This window comes from Pelecanus crispus, chromosome Z (genome assembly GCF_030463565.1).
Source record: "Pelecanus crispus isolate bPelCri1 chromosome Z, bPelCri1.pri, whole genome shotgun sequence".
Taxonomy (NCBI): Eukaryota; Metazoa; Chordata; class Aves; order Pelecaniformes; family Pelecanidae; genus Pelecanus; species Pelecanus crispus.
The window spans coordinates 63667312-63681491 of NC_134676.1; the positions used below are offsets into that span (position 1 = coordinate 63667312).

At 38.2% G+C, this 14180-nt stretch overlaps 1 protein-coding gene across 1 annotated transcript in view; it reads right to left on the reverse strand.

Moving 5' to 3' along the window:
• The window catches only part of EPB41L4A (erythrocyte membrane protein band 4.1 like 4A), a 136108-nt gene that overhangs the window by 42078 nt on the left and 79850 nt on the right, over window positions 1–14180 (reverse strand). Inside the window, exons 8-11 of the mRNA XM_075726547.1 lie at window positions 13381–13469; window positions 12922–12985; window positions 3190–3281; window positions 2167–2238 (exon numbers count right to left, since the gene is read on the reverse strand). Of these exons, the coding sequence (XP_075582662.1) occupies window positions 2167–2238; window positions 3190–3281; window positions 12922–12985; window positions 13381–13469 (317 nt within the window). The remainder of the gene's footprint in view (window positions 1–2166; window positions 2239–3189; window positions 3282–12921; window positions 12986–13380; window positions 13470–14180) is intronic.

Here is a 14180-nt window from a genome sequence, read left to right on the forward strand (position 1 = left end):
AATGTGTTCTAGACAAAACTAACATCATAAACACAGATGTCAGTAATGACCATCACCCCAACATGGCAAACCATATCACAGATCACCCTTGAAACTTCTTGAAAAAGGGAGAGAAACTAAAATGCACCACCAGCGGGAGTAACTCTAACACAGTTAACTGCTTCATAGTATTTTTTTTTAAATCGATTGGAAGGTCCTGGTAAGTACAAAGCTTTCTCCTCCCAGCACCAATGCCTTGCTCCAATCTGCTGAAACGGTCCAACAGAGGAAACTATCATTGGCAGTACTCTGGCAGGAATCCACTGAACTCCTGTCCAGTTTCACAGATGGGGTTATATGGGTAAGGATCCAACTAGAAACTGTGAAGGCAGTACAACCATTCCCCTATTACCTACAGTAAGAAGAAGCTGGATCATGCCAGATAATGTGACAACCCAAATAATCTGGATTACCATGACATACGTTGAAGAAGATGGGACAGGAACACACCAGTGATCCTGGCTGGAGACAGTCTCAGCCACATGAGCTCAGGCTCAGCACTGGCATAGTCATGTCTCCATCAGTAACACCTTCCATACAAGCAAGATCCAAGGGTAACAGACAATTGACTATGAATTCTGAATGACTGATGGCAAGTGTCATAGAGCTACTATTACACAATGCTATTACTATCTACCACAGATATAAACTCCAATCCAGGAGCTGCTAGAGAAATTGGGGGTTATGGCTTTCTTGTTTTCAGAACAGTGTTCCTAGGCAGTGACAAAGAACTGCCTAACTAACGATTGCCAGCTTTACCCTTTATGATCCATGTATTTCTTGATTGATAGTAGAAATACAGACAGTAAGGAGAGACAGACAGACAAGCCACAAATAAACCTAAACAATCTTGGTATATTTGCAAGCCATGGAAAAAAAACCTCTGAAATGTGCCAGTATAGTAAATACCGCCTTTTCACCCAGCAGCTTCAAAAGAACTACAAAAGATTAAAAACTATTTTTATGCCCACTTGACCAACAGGGAAAATGAAAATGGAAAAAGCAAAGGGTCTGGCTTTCAGATGTGGTTTTGATTTGCTGCTTTCCACCCTCTCTTTCAGGTTCACTGAATATACAACTGTAAAGCAATTCTAAAAATCACACCATAAATTATTTGGCTCAAAATTGCTCAGCATTGTGACAGAATTGTATTTAAAACAGTAGTCACCAATTGCCAAATCAAGTGCCTTACTCACTAGACAAAGACCCTGTCATTTCCACACATTTAAAAACATAAAGTCACAATACTCAGTAAAAACTATTGGGTTTCTGACATCTTACAGTTTTAACTACATCTTATATTCTGATAGTCCTCTGTGGCACAGCAGCTAGAGGTTGTTAAACCCTCTCTCCCTGCCACATCTTCTTCTATATCATAGTATTAACTGCCCTTTATGTCACACTGTCTGCTTGGTTAACTCAGGCTAAAATTGAGACTAAGTGCTCCCTATACACCCTTAGTCTGAAGTTTACTGCATCTTTCAAGGCTTGCAGCCTTGAATGCTTACCCAATTTTGCCAGCTATTTCAGTTAGAAAAGATAACCCCCCATCTCCCTTCAGATCTGCCCTCATTTTTATTCTTAAATCAACAGCATTGCACCAGCAGTACTGCTACAGGACTAGACATAACCATTTGGATAGAGGGCCCTTGCCGTACCTCAATTGCAGCCGTAAAGAAGGGCATCACAGTTACAGACTTTATACACTTCTTGGTACCAACCCTTTGCTAAATCCTAGAAGAAAGGCAGCAGCCAACATGCCTCCTTGTTTTGGTATTCCCCAGTTGTCAGGAAAAACCCTTTAGGACATGAACATAATTTCAGGACTTATAAGGAGATTTTGACTTAAAGCATTGCCAAAGCTGCTCTCACTTTCAATACGGGCTACAGCAGGCTTTAGCCAACTCTGGGGATCTGGAGAATGAGAAGTAATTCACATTTGTCCCAAAACTGTCAGACTCTCAAGGGGGAGTCTTTTAAAAATGCCCTGATTCATGCTTTGTCAGCAGAACTCCTCTGAGTCATAGTCTGGGTGGGGTTTTTCTTTCACTGAAAGAAAAGAGGAGAAAAGAAGGAATGAAGAAGGAATTAAATTAAGTTTAAACAATGAAATAAATTCACCTGGACCGATGTTTATAACCTATGGATCCAAACTTGCTGAATTTTCTTGACAGAGTGTTTGATTCATTCTCCGGCACTCTATGTAGTTTGAAAAATAAAACAACAGAGTAAGTTACATAGATAGGTCTCAATTACAGTCCCCTTCCAAAGAAAAGAAAAGAGAAATACAAACTTTAGATAAAAAAAAAAAAAAATCTGCTAGTTCCTCTTCATCCCTACATCCAGGCAGACTCTTTTGGGGTTGAGAGCTCCACAAAGCCACATGTTTATGCCCTCCTCTTTTCACTACACACTTCTTTATTTCAGGGTCTACTGTAAACTGCTGGCAACAGCAGCTTTTTTTGCTTAATATTTCACAGGAGCAAGCAAGAACATCATGCCACAGAAATGAGACTACAGGAGGGATTCCGAGTTTACTCATTTACAGCACTGCTAAAGCCAGCCCCAACCATCCCATCGACCAGTTCCTAGCTAGACACCCTTGCACATTTCTGTTAGTGTTTTTGCAACAGTGAAAGAAAGTGTTTTGAGATGTCTAATATTGGAAGCATTTTATATACTTCAATAAGTAAAACATTGTGGAAATTCAATGAGTCTTCCTATCAAAAAATAAAATTTCTGTGCATAGCAGGAAATAGTAATGTCTGAAATCCAAAGGCCTCACTCAAGTCAATGCTCCTACAGAAAATTCGATGGTTAAATACGTGAAAATGTATATGGCAGTTTAAATCCTGCCATACACATTTGTGGATACTTCTGTTAAAGCCTACTTTATGCAGCCTGAGATACTGTCTCAAAAAGAATTCTAAGACAAAAGAAACAACCAAACTACCCAATTTTAAAATTATTGTTTCACATCATTGTAAGAAAAGGAAAGGCATCCACTTTTAAGAGCATTCTATAACCAAGAGCAAAAATGTGTTTCCAGGCAGCAAGCCTGTGTTACACCACTCTGTAGGTATAAGAAGGTTCTTTTCAATACAGTCTCCCTCCTTTTGGTACCAAACCCACAACTTCTGCATCACCCACCTGAAAAATGTATGATGTTCTACACAGCATTTCCAGAGATGTTTGCATGTGGTCTTGTTACGTGCTTCAAAAAAGAAGGAAGTTTCATTGCACTGAAAACAAAACAAAACAAATCAATGTTGTTAAGAGAGATTCTGCCAGTGAAGTGATTTTTCATTTACTGAACACAAGAACCAACCATCTCATATTAATGCATGTAAGAAAAGATATCAGTACAAAGAAAAGCAGGTACTATAATTCTGTAGAATTCTTCATTTAAAAGAGGTTTTATTTTTGATTTCTCATTGCCTGAAAATAATTATTTAATGAATCAATTCCTTAGATATGGAAAAACAGAAGAGAAAGGAGATTATTGAAACACTTCTGTTCCTTCATTCTTGTTTGTAGATATCAGCTTTTCTCCTAATTTAAAAGTACAAAGTTTTTTCCAAATAGTATGTTTCTGATTTTTCTGAAACTGCAACTCAGATGTCAAGCAAAATTATATTCCCAAGGCTCTGTTTAACAGTATACAAAAAGGCAAGAATAAGTGAAAGAAAGAAACTCAAGATTTGTCATAAACTAATATGAAGAAACAACACAGAGAGAAAATGCACAAAAAATACATGTAGAGAAGAACCAAGGTAAACCTGGAAATAAAAAAGATGAGAGGAAGGACAGATTTTTGAAAAAATTAGCTAACTTCAGAATAATTCAAAATACTAGAAAAAGGTCAGAGGTAAAAGCCATAAAATCCACCTTAAAACCTCTTACGGAAAACAACAAAAAAGAATATTCAAAGCTTAAAACCTAATCACTGGAAATTGGCAGTCAGTACAGTAGACATGAGAAAAAGGCAGGGAGAGATGAAAGAGAAGCCAGACATATACAACCTATAAAATTCTTCCAACAGACAAGAAGCAGCAACAGACACATCACAATGCTTGTTTCCAAGTTAAGCATTCAAATACGTTCACTTAAAATACACTTCCATATACCTGTCACTCAGTAAACTTAAGTGCTCAGTTTTGTATCTGTGATTTGCACAAAGAATGAGTAGTCCCACTGACTTCAGTGTGAATCCACAGTGTGGTACGATACCATCTCTAACAAAACTGAATCCTAAAACCATTTCCCTGATATGTGAATTACAAAGGGGATATGATTCATAACACTTTCAGCAGCTGATTTTAGGAAATGGGTGCCCTTGCGTTAGTTAAACTTCTGCAGTGCCATGCATACATAGGTAGAGAGTTCTGGCAAGTTTCTCTCACTCTTCATTTAATGAGGTATGGTGACCTGCAACCACCTTGCAAACTGTGAACTATTTCCGTATGTTCTCTAGAAGTCAGTATTTCACCTCTAACAAAAACCAATTATATCTCTATTAACGGCTGTCAGGCAGCCTCACAAAGTCACAAACTACCCGCTCAAGCAGCCTTCCTTCCACCTTGAAACAATAACCGTAAAAATGACAGAACTTGGCACCTGTGGTTAGAATAAATGAGATTGCATTCCCTGACAAAAAAAACACAAACAAACAAACAAACAAAAAACCCCACAAAAAACCCAACAAAAACACAACTAACCAACAAATTTGAGATATATGCAAGCTTATTTTCTCCCATGGATTATTTTAGTTAGTTTAATGGCTGGCTGGAACGTTCCCATGGCATATCCAAGGAATGAAAACCATCCTCTAGTCTTCTCTCAAAAGCACATTTTCTTCTCTAGGGCGTCATAGCAAGAAGGAAAAATACAGTAAGACATACAGCCACTGACAATACTGAAAACTAGGATTTATTTGAGATTGCTATGCAGAGCATAAAATTATTATATAGCAGATTAGTCCTATAAATACATTCCCACAGTTCCTTAAAATATAATTTCAGGCTTGACATGGATCTTCAGCTCTCTGCAGGATTCACAAGGGGTTTAACTTGGAGCAAAGATAAGTTTAATTTATAGAAAGAAAAACCAGAAACTTAAAAACTGAAGCTCTTCTAAAACAGAAAAAAATCTAAGTAACTGGGGAAAAAAGGGGAAAAAAAAGCTTCCTGGATAATCTTGAAGATTGTCAATGAGAAAAATCTATTTATACTAGAATTTTCAAGAGTAATCATATTGCTCTTGCTCCTCTGGCAACCAGAAACAAGAGTCTACCCACTGAAAGATGATACTGCATTTTTACATTTTTAAAGTTTTAAAGAAGACATGTCAAGGGATAGTTTTCATTTTACAACATAACAGAAATGTTGCTTCAGATTTTATGATTTAATTTACATTACAATTTCTAGGTTAGACTGTCATCTGATGTGATTTCATATAAACCCAGACAACTACAGTCACCAGTGTACTTTTAAATAATAGTATCAGGTCAGGCCTGTGGTATTGCAAACTTTATGCAATATGATGAGTCAATTTAACTTCTGTTAGGAAAGAACTCAGTGACTCACTTTTAATATGCAGGATCTTGTTCCTTCTTTGTCTACTCCTAAATTTTACTTTTAGGGAAAGAATCTTCTGCTGCACTTAAATTTATTTAATTACATAATCTCAGAGGAGAGAATTTGTGGGTTGGGGGAAGGGAGAGGCGGAGAGAAGCCAGGGGTGTTTTGGCGTTTTTTAAAGAGACTTTTTAAAATAAGGTATTTCTGCCATATCTTGTTATTAGACCAGTTCGAATGTCACTGGAATTCAGGGAAAGATTCCCATCAGGGAGAAGTTCTTCTTGTCCATTTTTAATTCTTTTTTAAGTTAAATTTTTAGAGTTTTCCGATATACAGAACAAATGGCACGTAATACATGAAAATCAGTAAGTGACGAAAAGAGGGACAGTCTGGCTACATTGCCATATGATTGAAAGATCTGACCAGCAAACATTACTGATTATATCATTTGAAGGTGTTATTTTCTAAGGTAGAAGAAAGCTCATCTCAGCTGGTAAGAAAAAAATTTTGATGATTAACTGCTTGCTGAACCATCTATACTTAGTATGCAACAATCAAAGCCACTCAGGAAAAAACAGCATAGCCCTATAGATCCAACTTATCAACAAGTTATGGAATTCAGATCTGGAAAATGAAACAACTGCCTAAAAATCAGGGGACAGACCAAGAAGCTTTCTGATAACACGCTGAGGTTTATTTACCTGAATTTGAAGGAAAAGCACCTGAAAATGATTGCCTCAGAATGGATGCTTGTAACAAGTCAAATAGCAGAGTTAAATTTTACTAAAGAGAGAGAAAGAAAGCCTAAAACATTTGTCTCCAAGGTCTTTCACCAACACACAGGAGAGAATTCATAATTCTTTTATGATTTTTCACCTTTTCTGTGAAAGATTCAGTAACTTACCGCAACTAAGTCCAATATGACACTGCATACAGCATATCTAGGTTTAGGACTTCCTTCATTTACTTTTTAAGACTTTTTAAGGCTTGCAAGAGCCTTACCTGTGATTACGCTCAAAATTTATAAATGCATATATAAAAATTAAGCAGTACTGAAGGCAGTAGTATCTTTCAGGTTTAATCTTTCTCCCCTAAGGGAATAAATTGATTTGTATAGGTTAAGCAATAATGACCTTACCTGTTAACACCATGAACTTTTGTTTCCAATAAAAGGCAACATTTTTAGCATCTTGAACAATTGTAATTTCTTACAGGTAGTGACAGTTAGCTGGGTTTTTTTCTTATTATTCTCATATATCTGAACCAAGAGAAACAAAGTCCTATTGTACTTTTACTAATGATTTATAGGTAATGACAATTCCAGACTCATTCAGTGTTGTTTGGTGCCTCAGAAGCTACTCCCTGCTACTCATCCTGTTGCTTTCAGAGTCCCCAGTGTACTAAAGGTGAGGCATCATAAATCATGATGGCTTACTGCTTCCAGAGCGGTCCTGGTTGTCTGCACACTCTGAAGATCTCCCCTCTCCTGTGAACTAGCTTTGGTGCTTGTCTGTTATTTCAGGAAGCCAGCTGTGCTCACCAAACAAGCAGAAAATCACTTACTTTTGTATGGTGATTTTTGATCACACCTGCAAATTGCACCAGCAAGGGAGAAGGCAGGACCATGTGGCAAAGGGCTGCAAAAGGATAGGCATACCCCTTGCAGCAGTATCTGGTCGTTGAGCTCTTTGACTACCTTCTCCTAATCCCGAGAAAGGCAAGACACTAAAAAACTGTGAGGACGAACATAAAATATTCCTCTCCTTTTCAATGCTTTAAAAGCTTGTCCTGCAGTCTCCAAAACATGCTAAAGCTCATACTGCCATAGCCTCACCACCACTTTTAACCAGGGGAGGAGAGATAGACTAGGACAGGGTATGCAGATAGCTTGACTATACTACGAGTTTATAAATACACGGGCACTCAAACATGTAGCCATGGCCCTTGTCTGTCTTATGCTGCCTCTCAAATCTGCCAGAAGACTGATCTGGCAGGGCCTTTGAGATCTCCACTAAACAGTCGGTAATTGGTACAATGCTCCACCATACCTGCTCCCCCCACTTAACTGAAAGACTGAAAAAGCATGTCGCTAAGACATGCTTCAAAGGAGACAAGTCAGAGGGGTCATTGCTCTACCTAACCACAAAATGCCTCTGGAACTGCTAGAGCTGACATACTAGTTCCAGAATGCCCACACTGCCCTTTGCAAACAGCTCCCAGCTTGCTCTGCCACGCCAGTGTGATTACGCAGCTTTCAAGCTCAGAGCTGCTTTGTGCCCAGCTAGCCTGGTGCCCAGGCAGGGCAAGCTCAAGTCCGCCTGGAAAAGAAGACACACACTTAAAATGACAGTTCTTCCCTCTGGGGGCCAGAAGATTCCTTGTTTGTGAAGTTCACGGATTACTCCAAAGATAAAAGGTCCACTATCAGTAGACTTACACCCATTCCATGGAGCACTGCACCCATCCACAGGTCAAAAACATTTTGAAAACCTATGATTCAGAGCAGGCTTTAGCTGCTATAATTTATGACAAGACTTACATTGGTTCCCACCAATCCAGGCTCAGAAAATGAAGAAGAAACACCCAAGCCCCAAACTACAGTAGGAACCCTTCCAGCACACACACCACTCTTCCTAGTCCTGCTGAATATCAATATAGCATAAGGAGCAATCTTGCCCCATTACAGAGCACACTGCATTTACATGTAATGCACATGCATGTACATGTAACAGAAATATTAACACTAGTTCTGAATCTACTGCTTCCCAACATTACTCTTTGCCAGGTTAGGCACATACCTGGATACTATCAATTGTTAACTCCAATAGGAAATATTCTGTCTTTATATATTTACATAATGCATGCCAATCATAGCTTATGTAACAGACAATGTATTATTACTGGTTACACAAGGTCAATCTTTAAGAACATTATACAAGTCAAGAATTAAAATTAATAATGCTGTGCCAGTTTGCATAAAGCAAATCTTCCAAAGAAACTTTGAGAGGAATAAATCAAATTAAAAGTTCCTGCCTAGAACTTGTAACTCAAGATGGAATCTAGCGTGTGACAGGGCAAGAAGGGGTACAGCTGAACCACCTTATTAATGTAATTACTTTTCAGACTTCTGACACTTACAAAAAGCAGATTAAAAAAAAAATAAAGCATATTTCCAGGGTTTTCTGAGACTATTTAAAAGAACGCAAAAATCTTGTATTAAGACAAGTTTCAGCCACCAGAATGGGGAGCATTATGTGCTTTGGAATTGACCTGAAGTTCCTCTAGCATGCATCAGGGGTTGGTATTTCTCCTGAAAAGAGTCTTCACCAACTTTACCTTATGAATTCAGCTGAGCTGGGCCTCTTCATCTGACTAAGCAAGACTGCAGAGGAAGGCATGTCTTGAAAATGTGTAAATCACTTTTAATTGCACAGTTTAGGGGTTTGTTCTGACTTGAAAGAACCCCAATTTCAAAATCCCTCGAAACAAAAATTTCAGACTTCCAAAAGACCCTTCTCTTACAACAAAAAATAATGAAAGCAAGTGTTTTGTACATCCAACACTGCCTGGTTTGGTGAAAGAGAAACATGAAAAGTAGCAAGTACAGAGGTTTCACATAAACTCCGAGAAGGAGTGAAATCATTCACTTGCATGTTCAGACACAGTGCAACCAAAGTAAAAGGCGCTGTTACAGAAAACAGTATGGGGTTGTGCAGAACAGCACTGAAGTACTTGGTACCTACAGGCAAAAAAGCTCCACATCTCTCACTCCTGCATATTTACGTTCCCAGCCTACACAATTTATCAAAGCATGTTTTTCTCTACTTTGTTTCATGTCCTTTGTTGAGAGAGAAATCTAGGAAGCAAGCCATGTTCCTCACACGGGGAAAGCGCAGGAGGTGTGCTGTGCACCCCTTCAATTACCCACTTCCACATAGTGCATCCATTGTGATGAGGCTCTGTTTTGCTCCATCGGGATGGGGGGGGTGGGGTTGGGGAGGGACTTTGGCAGCCACCTGTATTGCTGGATCATTTCCAGCAAGGTTGCTCAACAGACATCTATGCTACCAGGAACTGTGCACAGACATCTGATGGATCTCTTGGTTTTCTTAAAGGAAACTGCATGAAAATACACTTTTCTCACCTACAAAAGTTCTTTGCCGTTGTTTGCCATGTTCAGGGAATCCTTCTGTGCAGTCCTCGCAGGGGAAGGGTTCCTAATTTCATGTTGATACTTAGTGGTTTCACAGAAAGCCTAACATGTTTCTAGCTCAGAATTCACAGCATGGGTCCACTCCGGGGACAATGAAATACTGATTCAATGATTAACACCATTGAAAAAGAGTTTCTGTTAGCTGGTCCAGGTCATTAGTCTCACATGTCAGGATAAGTCACGGACAGCCAAATATTAAGAGCAGTATTTTGTTTATGAAGGGGCAATAGCAATAGCCTTAGGGAGAAAACATATAAAACAACCAAAGAGGTGAAAGATAAAACCAAAATACCGACAGTCATGCTTCCACACAATAGCAGCAGGTATGCACGAAAAATATGAAGAAGTTAAATATACAGGAAATGTTCTCATGGAAGAGATATGAAGAAATAGAAGAAATTACACTACAAAACAGGAAAGGTGAAACACCTTCACTGTAAGACAGTAAGTATAAATATCTTCTGCTCAGTAAGTCATCAAGTTTATGAAAAGTGAAACAGTGTAAACAACAAATTCAGCAACCATAAATACGGCTGACCCAGACGCCTCACAGTGTATTTTTTAGGTAGCCTAAGGACATGGACCTGTACATTTAGACTGCCATGTCTGCCATCTGTCAAGATCATGATGTCCACTTCCACCCCTTTAGTGGGAAGTACACACTGAAATTCTTTTGGTAGGCTTGAAAAAAATCTCAAATTTATTGAAAAGGAGAAGAAAGAAGTTACCACAAGTAACCTCATGCAGGAGAAGAACAACACTTCATTGGTACACCCATGAAAGGTGCCCATCAGTGTGAATAAAGGTAGCTAGTGTGTGGAAACACAAACCAAAATCTAGCCTGCACAGAGTTTTCACTACAATATGGAAAATGTGATTCACACAAAGCACTCAATATACTCAGAAATAATCTGCTCTTCTTATTACATGGTGTTAACTCCTTCACTACATGCCATAAAGCTCCGTCTAAGACACAGGAAAGTCTCCATTACTTCTTCCTTCCTAAATCTTTTCTGGCATTCTCTTCAACTAACTGGAGACACGTAAAGTGTTCCACACTTGGTACAGCACATGTGAAACAAGGAAAGTATTAATTCCCTGGGCCATAAAGGGATATCCCAGGAGGCAGGATAAACTAAAAATGGCATGTTTACTCTCCTATCATCCCATTCCATGGGACTCATGTCCCACATGGAAGTACAAAGTGATAGTATTTATTCCAAAAAATGGAGCAATAAAAGAAATTTGTGAATTAAGTTTTCAAGGAGTATTGGAACATACAGTCATATAAATACACTGATGAGCTTTTCCTCCTCTGGGTGCAGAACAGCATAAATTGTTATTGACAGCTTTAATCCAGAGACTAAGGCGACTGTTTGCTTATTCCAATACCTAATTTTGTTCGAGCTAACACCACCAGAATGTTCAAAAAAAAGGGAGAGGAAGATTTTCCTGGGCCGTTTTGGCCTTTCCTGATCTTGTTAGGATATGAAGCACTGTAGAAACACTTCAAATGAGTATTAGTTGCAAAGGAGATTTTAATGATGGTACACACCCTTGTACTTACTGTTCTCTTGAACAATTTCCTAAAAGTACCTGTTGAGACTTGAAATTACCAAGTGCTGTCAAAGTGTTTGCCTTATGATTACAATAGTAAGTGTTCACCAGTCATCAACATTCACAGTCTTGACTTAAGCACATTTTCCACAGCTTCCAGGTTATCTGCTCAGCATGTTAAACCTTTGCAATTCCACATGGTTCAGACAAATACTATACATATGTGGCATCAAACAGAAACTACAGCATCACTTCAATGCAATTCACTCTAAGTCGAACTCGGACTTGTTTATACATGAACAGGCATTCATCCTTAACATGAAACATTGAGAAAAGTTTTCCCAACCTTCTCCCAGCCTTCAAACAACTCTCAGATTTCAACAAACACACCATCAGAAATAAACTTCCCATAGACCACCGCAGAAACAAACCAACAAAAGCAAAACTTGCCAATACATCTGCAGAGGCACAAGAAATGCTGACCACAACAGAATCAAGACAACCAGTCAGGGGTACACTTACATTTCCCAGAATGTACCAAACGTACCAAATGGCCTCATGGAAAAATCATGGATGAGACTAACAACGACTATATAGAAGAATGGAGATACATAGATAATCAGTAAAGGGGAATACTGCCAGCAGGTTAATACTTCTTCAAAACTATAAACTTTCAGTCCTGATATACCAAAGAAACCTACAAAGTATTTTAAAAAAAACCCTAAGCAAACTAAACTTATAACTCAACCAGAAACCAAAAGTCATAGTGACTGCAACTATTTTTTTCATTACATTCCATAATTTTCCCTACATCCTCAATACTTTCCTCGTCATCCCCACCCCCAACCCACATGCTTCATAGCTGATAAATATCTTTCTCTTTTTTCCACTGACTCTATCTTAAAATCTCTTCTCTTGCTATCAGCCTGCTATCTTTGCTCCACTGGCACCAACATTATTTTCTCTCAAATGGTCTAACAGCACAATGAAGTTAAACTCTGACAAATGGGTTTCGAGCTACAGTTATGTGGCTGCTTCTGTTTCCAAGCTACAAAATTACTTGTGCCTTACAGCTTTGTGAGTTTTCCTCCATCCACATTTTGGTTAATATTGTCTTTCCCTGCAGATATAGCCTAATTTAAAAGCAGTATGTAACACCATAAACAAGGCATTGCAGTAGTAGTCTGCTCTAATTTACAGAGCACGACATAAAATGATAAAGGTTTGTTATAAAATTCCTACTTTAGTACTGTTCTACTGAAGTTCTCTCCCCTTGCCTGCAAAACGTGGACAGAAAATCTTCCTTCCTCTTCTTTCTTTAATAAAACTCCAAGCACCATCAGGAACATACTACACTTGAGGATAAGCTAATTTTCTTGTAGTACCTATCAATAAAATTAATTTCACTTTGATGGTTTCTTGCAGTAAATTTCAATAAAATAAATTAGACTTTGCTGGACACACAAAATTTCCCACTTCATTAGACCTGAGATTACTTTTTTTTTTTCCTTTCAGGCTTAAATAAAAACTTACATCTTTTCCCAGGACTCTAAGTTCAAATTGTGTTTCCTTGAAGTGAACTTTTGTAATTCTAGGCCTGTAATATTGGAAAAAAAGACATACAGAATGTAATGAGATTTTAATTTCATGCATAATAAAATATAAAATCTTATATATTTACATACAAGACAGAAAGGAATTCACAGGTAGATTTTTTTTTTATCAGGCATGCACCAGGTATCAACAAAAAATTAACAGTATTTAAACATTTCAGTGTGACTATGGTGAAGGTGAACTATTTTTTTCAATACTTGGATTATCAAAGAATTAAAAATCTGTATGATCAAGACAAAGATTAGGAATTTCAACTATACTTTATTATTATTATTATTGATACAATTAACCTTTCAAACAGATATCACAAATCATACATTTCTATACAACAACATTGTTACTGTTTTAGCACAGACTTCACATCTGAATTATACATACCAGAAATATTTTCCTACTTGTTTTCTATTCTTGTAGACAACAACTCCTATGGGTGTTAATCCTAAAAAATATTCAGACTTGTTTTCACCCTAGAAGATAAAAATATATGTCTTTCATACATTTGCAAGTTGTGTCACTGTAGCAGTGAGGTCTAGTGAGGAAGTCAGCCTGATGACTGAGTTGAACATACTGTTTTACTCTGTGCAAATGGGAAAATAGTACTTGATCTACTGACAAAAAATCCTATAGGAAAACTTGTAGGCGTAGCGGCAAAGAGGCAAGAAAGAATGGCAGCAAGGGAAAGAATGGGAGATTCCACATGCTATGGTGAAAAGAAAAATAAACTTTTTTTTCTAAGGAATTACTTTTGGCTATTCGACAAACAGCCAAAACTCAGAAACTAGACTCTTTATTCAGACATGAATGCAACAGATATCCGAACTTTCAGCTGAAGGTCAACAATGATTTTCTGACCTATTCTACTATAATATAACCTCACAGCTGCCATCTCCCTGCTAAAATAGTATCACCTGCACACTGCTACCAAGTGAAGTAGCTCCTTTGAGAGATTCAGAGCATTTTTTTGTTCAGAATGGGTAGCGACATGCAAGGAACAGCCACATGCATCAATTCCTACAAAGGAGGTTCCTGAGGTCAGTACCCAAATCACAGAGTCAGGAAAGAACAAGGCGAAAACCCTGGTGCCGAGTGGCAGAAGCCCCCACCTCCCCAGTTTACGGTCAGTAACCAAAACCAGATGTGGCCTATGAAAGAGTGCAAACCTTAGTGCATGAGGTTAA